We start from the raw sequence: 13,006 nt of genomic DNA on the forward strand, positions 1-13,006 counted from the left end.
GTAACCTGTCTGTTCTAGTAACCTGTCTGTTCTAGTAACCTGTCTGTTCTAGTAACCTGTCTGTTCTAGTAACCTGTCTGTTCTAGTAACCTGTCTGTTCTAGTAACCTGTCTGTTCTAGTAACCTGTCTGTTCTAGTAACCTGTCTGTTCTAGTAACCTGTCTGTTCTAGTAACCTGTCTGTTCTAGTAACCTGTCTGTTCTAGTAACCTGTCTGTTCTAGTAACCTGTCTGTTCTAGTAACCTGTCTGTTCTAGTAACCTGTCTGTTATAGTAACCTGTCTGTTCTAGTAACCTAACCTGTCTGTTCTAGTAACCTGTCTGTTCTAGTAACCTGTCTGTTCTAGTAACCTGTCTGTTCTAGTAACCTGTCTGTTCTAGTAACCTGTCTGTTCTAGTAACCTGTCTGTTCTAGTAACCTGTCTGTTCTAGTAACCTGTCTGTTCTAGTAACCTGTCTGTTCTAGTAACCTGTCTGTTCTAGTAACCTGTCTGTTCTAGTAACCTGTCTGTTCTAGTAACCTGTCTGTTCTAGTAACCTAGTCTGTTCTAGTAACCTGTCTGTTCTAGTAACCTGTCTGTTCTAGTAACCTGTCTGTTCTAGTAACCTGTCTGTTCTAGTAACCTGTCTGTTCTAGTAACCTGTCTGTTCTAGTAACCTGTCTGTTATAGTAACCTGTCTGTTAGTAACCTGTCTGTTATAGTAACCTGTCTGTTATAGTAACCTGTCTGTTCTAGTAACCTGTCTGTTCTAGTAACCTGTCTGTTCTAGTAACCTGTCTGTTCTAGTAACCTGTCTGTTCTAGTAACCTGTCTGTTCTAGTAACCTGTCTGTTCTAGTAACCTGTCTGTTATAGTAACCTGTCTGTTATAGTAACCTGTCTGTTATAGTAACCTGTCTGTTATAGTAACCTGTCTGTTATAGTAACCTGTCTGTTCTAGTAACCTGTCTGTTCTAGTAACCTGTCTGTTCTAGTAACCTGTCTGTTCTAGTAACCTAACCTGTCTGTTCTAGTAACCTGTCTGTTCTAGTAACCTGTCTGTTCTAGTAACCTGTCTGTTCTAGTAACCTGTCTGTTCTATAGTAACCTGTCTGTTATAGTAACCTGTCTGTTATAGTAACCTGTCTGTTATAGTAACCTGTCTGTTATAGTAACCTGTCTGTTCTAGTAACCTGTCTGTTCTAGTAACCTGTCTGTTATAGTAACCTGTCTGTTATAGTAACCTGTCTGTTATAGTAACCTGTCTGTTATAGTAATGTGTGTGCGTGTGTGTCTGTGTGTTTTTTTATTTTTTAAAAATTGTACCTTTATTTTACCAGGCAAGTCAGTTAAGATCATATTCTTATTTTCAATGACGGCCTGGGAACAGTGGGTTAACTGCCTGTTCAGGGGCAGAACGACAGATTTGTACCTTGTCAGCTCAGGGGTTTGAACTCGCAACCTTCCGGTTACTAGGCTAGGCTGCCGCTGAGTACGTGTGTGTGTGTGTGTGTGTGTGTGTGTGTGTGTGTGTGTGTGTGTGTGTGTGTGTGTGTGTGTGTGTGTGTGTGTGTGTGTGTACGTACCCAGTCCTTTAGGTGTGATACCACTGCTCTCCAGTGTGTGTGTGTGTGTGTGTGTGTGTGTGTGTGTGTGTGTGTGTGTGTGTGTGTGTGTGTGTGTGTGTGTGTGTGTGTGTGTGTGTGTGTGTGTGTGTGTGTGTGTGTGTGTGTGTACGTAACCAGTCCTTTCGGTGTGATGCCACTGCTCTCCAGTGGGTTGTGTGTGTGTGTGTGTACGTACCCAGTCCTTTCGGTGTGATGCCACTGCTCTCCAGTGGGTTGTGTGTGTGTGTGTGTGTGTGTGTACGTACCCAGTCCTTTCGGTGTGATGCCACTGCTCTCCAGTGGGTTGTGTGTGTGTGTGTGTGTGTGTGTGTGTGTGTGTGTGTGTGTGTGTGTGTGTGTGTGTGTGTGTGTGTGTGTGTGTGTGTGTGTGTGTGTGTGTGTGTGTGTGTGTGTGTGTGTGTGTGTGTGTGTGTGTGTGTGTGTGTGTACGTACCCAGTCCTTTAGGTGTGATACCACTGCTCTCCAGTGTGTGTGTGTGTGTGTGTGTGTGTGTGTGTACGTACCCAGTCCTTTAGGTGTGATACCACTGCTCTCCAGTGTGTGTGTGTGTGTGTGTGTGTGTGTGTGTGTGTGTGTGTGTGTGTGTGTGTGTGTGTGTGTGTGTGTGTGTGTGTGTGTGTGTGTACGTACCCAGTCCTTTCGGTGTGATGCCACTGCTCTCCAGTGGGTTGTGTGTGTGTGTGTGTACGTACCCAGTCCTTTCGGTGTGATGCCACTGCTCTCCAGTGGGTTGTGTGTGTGTGTGTGTACGTACCCAGTCCTTTCGGTGTGATGCCACTGCTCTCCAGTGGGTTGTGTGTGTGTGTGTGTGTGTGTGTGTGTGTGTGTGTGTGTGTGTGTGTGTGTGTGTGTGTGTGTGTGTGTGTGTGTGTGTGTGTGTGTGTGTGTGTGTGTGTGTGTGTGTGTGTGTGTGTACGTACCCAGTCCTTTAGGTGTGATACCACTGCTCTCCAGTGTGTGTGTGTGTGTGTGTGTGTGTGTGTGTGTGTGTGTGTGTGTGTGTGTGTGTGTGTGTGTGTGTGTGTGTGTGTACGTACCCAGTCCTTTAGGTGTGATACCACTGCTCTCCAGTGGGTTGCTGACCCAGTAGTAGTACTTCAGCGTGTGCATCAGCTGCAGAACGGTACCGACACGACGGATGGTGCTGTAGATGGTCGACGTCCCAATGAACTCCGCAGACAGGTAGGTGTACAGGGACAACTGGACCTGGAGGGAGAAACCCATAACACACATACAGGGAGAAACACATAACACACATACAGGGAGGGAGAAACACATAACACACATACAGGGAGGGAGAAACACATAACACACATACAGGGAGGGAGAAAGAGGGAGAGAGAGAGACACAGCAACTATCAACTGAAGGTGTTGTCCTCTACCTTCCTCTGCTCTCTTGTCCTCTACACTCCTCTCCTGTCCTCCGCCCACCTCTCATGCCCTCCGCCCTCCTCTCATGCCCTCCGCCCTCCTCCCATGCCCTCCGCCCTCCTCCCATGCCCTCCACCCTCCTCTCATGCCCTCCACCCTCCTCTCATGTCCTCTACCCTCCTCCCATGCCCTCTGCCCTCCTCATGCCCTCTGCCCTCCTCATGTCCTCTGCCCTCCTCATGTCCTCTGCCCTCCTCATGTCCTCTGCCCTCCTCATGTCCTCTGCCCTCCTCATGTCCTCTGCCCTCCTCATGTCCTCTGCCCTCCTCATGTCCTCTGCCCTCCTCATGTCCTCTGCCCTCCTCATGTCCTCTGCCCTCCTCATGTCCTCTGCCCTCCTCATGTCCTCCGCCCTCCTCATGTCCTCCGCCCTCCTCATGTCCTCCGCCCTCCTCATGTCCTCCGCCCTCCTCTTGTCCTCCGCCCTCCTCTTGTCCTCCGCCCTCCTCTTGTCCTCCGCCCTCCTCTTGTCCTCCGCCCTCCTCTCATGTCCTCCGCCCTCCTCTCATGTCCTCCGCCCTCCTCTCATGTCCTCCGCCCTCCTCTCATGTCCTCCGCCCTCCTCCCATGCCCTCCGCCCTCCTCCCATGCCCTCCGCCCTCCTCCCATGCCCTCCGCCCTCCTCCCATGCCCTCCACCCTCCTCCCATGCCCTCCACCCTCCTCCCATGCCCTCCACCCTCCTCCAATGCCCTCCACCCTCCTCCCATGCCCTCCACCCTCCTCCCATGCCCTCCACCCTCCTCCCATGCCCTCTACCCTCCTCCCATGCCCTCTACCCTCCTCTCATGCCCTCTACCCTCCTCTCATGCCCTCCACCCTCCTCTCATGCCCTCCACCCTCCTCTCATGCCCTCCACCCTCCTCTCATGCCCTCCACCCTCCTCTCATGCCCTCCACCCTCCTCTCATGCCCTCCACCCTCCTCTCATGCCCTCCCCACCCTCCTCTCATGCCCTCTACCCTCCTCTCATGTCCTCCACCCTCCTCTCATGTCCTCTACCCTCCTCTCATGTCCTCTACCCTCCTCTCATGCCCTCTACCCTCCTCTCATGCCCTCTACCCTCCTCTCATGCCCTCCACCCTCCTCTCATGTCCTCCACCCTCCTCTCATGTCCTCCACCCTCCTCTCATGTCCTCCACCCTCCTCTCATGTCCTCCACCCTCCTCTCATGTCCTCCACCCTCCTCTCATGTCCTCCACCCTCCTCTCATGTCCTCCACCCTCCTCTCATGTCCTCCACCCTCCTCTCATGTCTTCAGGATCAAGTGAAAGGTGAACGGAACAAAGTACAGAGAGATCCTTGATGAAAACCTGCTCCAGAGCCCTCAGGACCTCAGACTGGGGCAAAGGTTTCCAACAGGACAATGGGGCAGGACAATGGGGCAGGACAATGGGGCAGGACCTCAGACTGGGGCAAAGGTTTCCAACAGGACAATGGGGCAGGACAATGGGGCAGGACCTCAGACTGGGGCAAAGGTTTCCAACAGGACAATGGGGCAGGACAATGGGGCAGGACCTCAGACTGGGGCAAAGGTTTCCAACAGGACAATGGGGCAGGACAATGGGGCAGGACAATGGGGCAGGACCTCAGACTGGGGCAAACTTTCCAACAGGACAATGACCCTAAGCACACTGCCAAGACAACACAGGAGTGGTTTCGGGACAAGTCTCTGAATGTCTTTGAGTGGCCAGAGCCCGGACTTGAACCCGATCAAACATCTCTGGAGAGACCTGAAACTAGCTGTGCAGCGATGCTCCTCATCCAACCTGACAGAGCTTGAGAGGATCTGCAGAGAAGAATGGGAGAAACTCCCCAAATACAGGTGTGCCAAGCTTGTAGCATCATACCCAAGAAGACTGGAGGCTGTAATCGCTGCCAAAGGTGCTTCAACAAAGTATTAAGTAAAGGGTCTGAATACTTATGTAAATGTGATATCAGTTTTTTGTTTTTAATAAATTTGCAAAAATGTTTTAAAATCTGTTTTTGTTTTGTCATTATGGGGTATTGTGATGTCATTATGGGGTAATGTGATGTCATTATGGGGTAATGTGATGTCAAAACTGTTCGCTGCCCTGGCCCCCCAATGGTGGAACAAACTCCCTCACGACGCCAGGACAGCGGAGTCAATCACCACCTTCCGGAGACACCTGAAACCCCACCTCTTTAAGGAATACCTAGGATAGGATAAGTAATCCCTCTCACCCCCCCCCCCTTAAGTTTTAGATGCACTATTGTAAAGTGACTGTTCCACTGGATGTCATAAGGTGAATGCACCAATTTGTAAGTCGCTCTGGATAAGAGCGTCTGCTAAATGACTTAAATGTAAATGTAAATGTAATGTGATGTCATTATGGGGTAATGTGATGTCATTATGGGGTAATGTGATGTCATTATGGGGTAATGTGATGTCATTATGGGGTATTGTGATGTCATTATGGGGTATTGTGTGTAGATTGATGATGGAAAACTACTTAATACATTTTAGAATAAGGCTGTAACGTAACAAAATGTGGAAAAAGTGAAGGTTTGCATCGTGCCAAAAATTCAGCTGATTTCCACCTTTCCTGAATAGTCATTTCTTAAGATTTTTACAAGTGAGCATCTTTGTCCGTGACATGACCTCTCAACTCTTCCTGTTGGCCCTCTCTCTGATGCATTAATCAATTCCCCAGTATTCCTGTTGGCCCTCTCTCTAATACATTAATCAATTAATCAGTATTCCTGTTGGCCCTCTCTCTGATACATTAATCAATTAATCAGTATTCCTGTTGGCCCTCTCTCTGATACATTAATCAATTAATCAGTATTCCTGTTGGCCCTCTCTCTGATACATTAATCAATTAATCAGTATTCCTGTTGGCCCTCTCTCTAATACATTAATCAATTCCCCAGTATTCCTGTTGGCCCTCTCTCTAATACATTAATCAATTCCCCAGTATTCCTGTTGGCCCTCTCTCTAATACATTAATCAATTAATCAGTATTCCTGTGGGCCCTCTCTCTAATACATTAATCAATTAATCAGTATTCCTGTTGGCCCTCTCTCTGATGCATTTATCACACCATCCCCAACTGTAAAAAGTTGTTATTTCTTACAGCTATGATGCAATTGACTCTCTTCACAACCCTTCCTTCACAAGCTATTAAAACATTTATGGGAACAGTGATGAGTTTATTGAGGGAAGATATTCTGGCACCGTGTCCACTCCTCTTCTATTTGTGCCAAACATGGTTTGATCCAACGCAAAATCCTAAACCGCTCTCACTGAACTAAACTCAGGATCTCTCGAATAATCTGTTTGCTTCATTAATAACTGCTCTTCTCTACATAACTATTGGTCCTGCTCATCTCTACATAACTATTGGTCCTGCTCTTCTCTACATAACTATTGGTCCTGCTCTTCTCTACATAACTATTGGTCCTGCCCTTCTCTACATAACTATTGGTCCTGCCCTTCTCTACATAACTATTGGTCCTGCCCTTCTCTACATAACTATTGGTCCTGCTCTTCTCTACATAACTATAGGTCCTGCTCTTCTCTACATAACTATTTGTCCTGCTCTTCTCTACATACAGTGCCTCACAAACACCATCTAAGTTCAGACATTTAAAAACCTTCCTTTCTTTCATTCTCACCCCCGTCTCCCTCTCTCCGGTGTCTCACACACACACACAACACACACACACACACACAGCTTGCTCCCACTCCCACATCCTTAGCCCCCCTCACACACACTGCCACCATCCAGGGTGATTAGAAATATCTTTAACGAGGTGTCTCTTAATGAGGTGTCTCTAACAAAGTGGTAGTCGAACACACTGGACTGACACTATACCCACTAGTGCAACAGCTAATTCAGAACTGACATTAGCCAGCTCAAGAGCTGAATCCATCCTCTCTCTCCTACCTCCTCTCTCCTGCTCTCTCTTCTATATCCTCTCTCTTCTATATCCTCTCTCTCCACCTCCTCTCTCTTCCACCTCCTCTCTCCTGCTCCCTCTTCTATATCCTCTCTTCTATATCCTCTCTTCTATATCCTCTCTCTTCTATATCCTCTCTCTTCTATATCCTCTCTCTTCTATATCCTCTCTCTTCTATATCCTCTCTCTTCTATATCCTCTCTCTTCTATATCCTCTCTCTTCTATATCCTCTCTCTTCTATAGCCTCTCTCTTCTATAGCCTCTCTCTTCTATAGCCTCTCTCTTCTATATCCTCTATCCTGCTCCCTCTTCTATATCCTCTCTCTCCTATATCCTCTCTCTTCTATATCCTCTCTTCTATATCCTCTCTTCTATATCCTCTCTTCTATATCCTCTCTTCTATATCCTCTCTTCTATATCCTCTCTCTTCTATATCCTCTATCCTGCTCCCTCTTCTATATCCTCTCTCTCCTATATCCTCTCTCTTCTATATCCTCTCTCTTCTATATCCTCTCTCTTCTATATCCTCTCTCTTCTATATCCTCTCTCTTCTATATCCTCTATCCTGCTCCCTCTTCTATATCCTCTCTCTCCTATATCCTCTATCCTGCTCCCTCTTCTATATCCTCTCTCTCCTATATCCTCTCTCTTCTATATCCTCTCTCTTCTATATCCTCTCTCTTCTATATCCTCTCTCTTCTATATCCTCTATCCTGCTCCCTCTCCTATATCCTCTCTCTTCTATATCCTCTCTCTTCTATATCCTCTCTCTTCTATATCCTCTCTCTTCTATATCCTCTCTCTTCTATATCCTCTCTCTTCTATATCCTCTCTCTTCTATATCCTCTCTCTTCTATATCCTCTCTCTTCTATATCCTCTCTCTTCTATATCCTCTCTCCTCTATATCCTCTCTCCTCTATATCCTCTCCTCTATATCCTCTCTTCTATATCCTCTCTCTTCTATATCCTCTCTCTTCTATATCCTCTCTCTTCTATATCCTCTCTCTTCTATATCCTCTCTCTTCTATATCCTCTCTCTTCCATCTCCTCTGTCTTTCCCCTCTCCCCCCACTGCATCTCTCTTTTCAGCTGTTCACTCTTTCCTCTATATTCTCTCTCACGTTCTTCTCTTCTGTAATTTTACACACTTTTCTTTTATTCAGAAATATACGGGCTGTGTGTATCCAGACGGTACTTAAGATCAGGACACACTCCCTCTCCCTCCCTCCCTCCCTCCCTCCCTCCCTCCCTCCCTCCCTCCCTCCCTCCCTCCCCCTCTCTCCCTCCCCCTCCCTCCCTCTCTCCCTCTCTCCCCCTCCCTCCCCCCCCCCCCCCCTCCCTCTCTCTCTCTCTCTCTCTCTCTCCCTCCCTCCCTCCCTCCCTCCTCCCTCCCTCCCTCCCTCCCTCCCTCCCTACCTTAGCGGCTGTGTGTATCCAGATGGCAGCGTTGAAGAGGACGTGGTCACACAGCTGTTTGAGGAGTGGCGCTCCGTGGGTTAACCCGTCCAGGTACTTAGCAAAGGACAAGAACTGTTCCAGCACCGCTCTGGTGATGTGGACCCTGGACGACTGGGGGAGAGAGAGAGAGAGAGAGAGAGAGAGAGAGGGGGGGAGAGAGAGAGAGAGGGGGAGAGAGAGAGAGAGAGAGAGAGAGAGAGAGAGAGAGAGAGAGAGAGAGAGAGAGAGAGAGAGAGGGGGGAGGAGCGCGAGAGGGTGAGAGAGAGAGAGAGAGCGTGAGAGCGAGAGAGCGAGAGAGCGAGAGAGAGAGAGAGAGAGAGAGAGAGAGAGAGAGAGAGAGAGAGAGAGAGAGAGAGAGCGCGAGAGAGAGAGAGCGAGAGAGAGAAGAGAGTCAACCTGTCAATCAATCATTCAAACCAAACACCGCTCTGGTGATGTGGACCCTGGACGGCTGGGGGGGAGAGAGAATCAATCAAATCAGTAACTCAATCAGTCGTATTCAACGTGTACCTTCTCCAGCAGGTACCCGATCACCAGGAATCCTTTTCCCCCCAGCATCTGTTCCTGCATGGCCACGGAGCTCTTCAACAGATCAACCAGGAATGCCAGGAGGGTGGCACTGCGACACAAACACACACACACAATTTAACATAGAGAACACACACACACACACAATTTAACATAGAGAACACACACACACTCAATTTAACATAGAGAACACACACACACACACACACAATTTAACATAGAGAAAACACACACACACACAATTTAACATAGAGAACACACACACACACACACAATTTAACATAGAGAACACACACACACACACACAATTTAACATAGAGAACACACACACACACACACACACACAATTTAACATAGAGAACACACACACACACACACACACACACACAATTTAACATAGAGAACACACACACACACACAATTTAACATAGAGAACACACACACACACAATTTAACATAGAGAACACACACACACACAATTTAACATAGAGAACACACACACACACTCAATTTAACATAGAGAACACACACACACACACAAACAATTTAACATCACACACACACACATTATCTGTAAATACATACAGTATGATAGCAAATATTTATTAAGTGAATCTGAAGAACCAATCATGAAGAACCAATCATGAAGAACCAATCATGAAGAACCAATCATGAATCACCAATCATGAATCACCAATCATGAATCACCAATCATGAATCACCAATCACGAAGAACCAATCATGAATCACCAATCACGAAGAACCAATCATGAAGCACCAATATGTGGCAGAAAGCCTAGAGGTAAAGAGTGTTGAGCCGCTAACCGAAAGGTTGCTGGTTTGAATCCCTGAGCCGACTTGGTGAAAATCTGTCTACGTGGTTCAAGACACTTTACCCTAATTGCTCCTGTAAATGGATAAGAGTGTCTGCAATCAATCCCTGATATACTGTAGTCTGAGAATGTAGTGACAGTAACTAGCTCCTCTCTGGTAGTTGAATTACAGAGTTATAGTACTGTGCCCTTGGACGCTAAAAAAGAGCTGTGCTGCTTCGATCAATGACCAGTCAAAGGCATACGAGACTGTTGATCATTCTGTTTTGCTGAATAAATGCCTAGGATATACAGCCTGTTTATGGTTTCAGAATTATCTCGGTGACAGAACTCAAGTGATGTCACTGAGTATATAGTTATAGTAGTATAATAACAGTATAATAACAGTATAGTATATAGTTATAGTAGTACTGTAACAGTATATAGTTATAGTAGTATAATAACAGTATATAGTTATAGTAGTACTGTAACAGTATATAGTTCTAGTAGTATAATAACAGTATATAGTTATAGTAGTATAATAACAGTATATAGTTCTAGTAGTATAATAACAGTATATAGTTCTAGTAGTACTGTAACAGTATATAGTTATAGTAGTATAATAACAGTATATAGTTATAGTAGTATAATAACAGTATAATAACAGTATATAGTAGTATAATAACAGTATATAGTAGTATAATAACAGTATATAGTAGTATAATAACAGTATATAGTTTAGTATAATAACAGTATATAGTTATAGTAGTATAATAACAGTATAATAACAGTATATAGTAGTATAATAACAGTATATAGTTATAGTAGTATAATAACAGTATATAGTAGTATAATAACAGTATAATAACAGTATATAGTAGTATAATAACAGTATATAGTTATAGTAGTATAATAACAGTATAATAACAGTATATAGTAGTATAATAACAGTATATAGTTTAGTATAATAACAGTATATAGTAGTATAATAACAGTATATAGTAGTATAATAACAGTATATAGTTATAGTAGTATAATAACAGTATATAGTAGTATAATAACAGTATATAGTAGTATAATAACAGTATATAGTAGTATAATAACAGTATATAGTAGTATAATAACAGTATATAGTAGTATAATAACAGTATATAGTAGTATAATAACAGTATATAGTAGTATAATAACAGTATATAGTAGTATAATAACAGTATATAGTAGTATAATAACAGTATATAGTTTAGTATAATAACAGTATATAGTAGTATAATAACAGTATATAGTTATAGTAGTACTGTAACAGTATATAGTAGTATAATAACAGTATATAGTTTAGTATAATAACAGTATATAGTAGTATAATAACAGTATATAGTCATAGTAGTACTGTAACAGTATATAGTAGTATAATAACAGTATATAGTTTAGTATAATAACAGTATATAGTAGTATAATAACAGTATATAGTAGTATAATAACAGTATATAGTAGTATAATAACAGTATATAGTAGTATAATAACAGTATATAGTTTAGTATAATAACAGTATATAGTTTAGTATAATAACAGTATATAGTAGTATAATAACAGTATATAGTTATAGTAGTACTGTAACAGTATATAGTTTAGTATAATAACAGTATATAGTAGTATAATAACAGTATATAGTAGTATAATAACAGTATATAGTAGTATAATAACAGTATATAGTAGTATAATAACAGTATATAGTTTAGTATAATAACAGTATATAGTAGTATAATAACAGTATATAGTAGTATAATAACAGTATATAGTTATAGTAGTACTGTAACAGTATATAGTAGTATAATAACAGTATATAGTTTAGTATAATAACAGTATATAGTAGTATAATAACAGTATATAGTTATAGTAGTACTGTAACAGTATATAGTAGTATAATAACAGTATATAGTTTAGTATAATAACAGTATATAGTAGTATAATAACAGTATATAGTAGTATAATAACAGTATATAGTAGTATAATAACAGTATATAGTAGTATAATAACAGTATATAGTTTAGTATAATAACAGTATATAGTAGTATAATAACAGTATATAGTAGTATAATAACAGTATATAGTTATAGTAGTACTGTAACAGTATATAGTAGTATAATAACAGTATATAGTTTAGTATAATAACAGTATATAGTAGTATAATAACAGTATATAGTTTAGTATAATAACAGTATATAGTAGTATAATAACAGTATATAGTAGTATAATAACAGTATATAGTAGTATAATAACAGTATATAGTTTAGTATAATAACAGTATATAGTAGTATAATAACAGTATATAGTTTAGTATAATAACAGTATATAGTAGTATAATAACAGTATATAGTTTAGTATAATAACAGTATATAGTGATAGTAGTATAATAACAGTATATAGTTAAGTATAATAACAGTATATAGTTATAGTAGTATAATAACAGTATATAGTTATAGTAGTACTGTAACAGTATATAGTTATAGTAGTATAATAACAGTATATAGTTTTAGTAGTACTGTAACAGTATATAGTTATAGTAGTACTATAACAGTATATAGTTATAGTAGTATAATAACAGTATATAGTTATAGTAGTACTGTAACAGTATATAGTTATAGTAGTATAATAACAGTATATAGTTATAGTAGTACTGTAACAGTATATAGTTATAGTAGTATAATAACAGTATATAGTTCTAGTAGTATAATAACAGTATATAGTTATAGTAGTACTGTAACAGTATATAGTTCTAGTAGTATAATAACAGTATATAGTTATAGTAGTACTGTAACAGTATATAGTTATAGTAGTACTGTAACAGTATATAGTTCTAGTAGTATAATAACAGTATATAGTTATAGTAGTACTGTAACAGTATATAGTTATAGTAGTACTGTAACAGTATATAGTTATAGTAGTATAATAACAGTATATAGTTATAGTAGTACTGTAACAGTATATAGTTATAGTAGTACTGTAACAGTATATAGTTCTAGTAGTATAATAACAGTATATAGTTATAGTAGTACTGTAACAGTATATAGTTATAGTAGTATAATAACAGTATATAGTTATAGTAGTATAATAACAGTATATAGTTATAGTAGTACTGTAACAGTATATAGTTATAGTAGTACTGTAACAGTATATAGTTATAGTAGTACTGTAACAGTATATAGTTCTAGTAGTATAATAACAGTATATAGTTATAGTAGTACTGT

General features: G+C 41.5%; 1 protein-coding gene across 1 annotated transcript in view; it reads right to left on the reverse strand.

Moving 5' to 3' along the window:
- Nucleotides 1-13,006, reverse strand: part of LOC124025772 (neurobeachin-like) — a gene marked incomplete at both ends in the record, with an annotated part of 75,819 nt that overhangs the window by 39,692 nt on the left and 23,121 nt on the right. Inside the window, 3 exons of the mRNA XM_046339108.1 lie at nt 2,646-2,814; nt 8,380-8,532; nt 8,932-9,040. Coding sequence (XP_046195064.1) covers nt 2,646-2,814; nt 8,380-8,532; nt 8,932-9,040 — 431 coding nt within the window. The remainder of the gene's footprint in view (nt 1-2,645; nt 2,815-8,379; nt 8,533-8,931; nt 9,041-13,006) is intronic.

Source organism: Oncorhynchus gorbuscha, unplaced genomic scaffold (assembly GCF_021184085.1).
Source record: "Oncorhynchus gorbuscha isolate QuinsamMale2020 ecotype Even-year unplaced genomic scaffold, OgorEven_v1.0 Un_scaffold_2442, whole genome shotgun sequence".
NCBI classification, from domain to species: domain Eukaryota; kingdom Metazoa; phylum Chordata; class Actinopteri; order Salmoniformes; family Salmonidae; genus Oncorhynchus; species Oncorhynchus gorbuscha.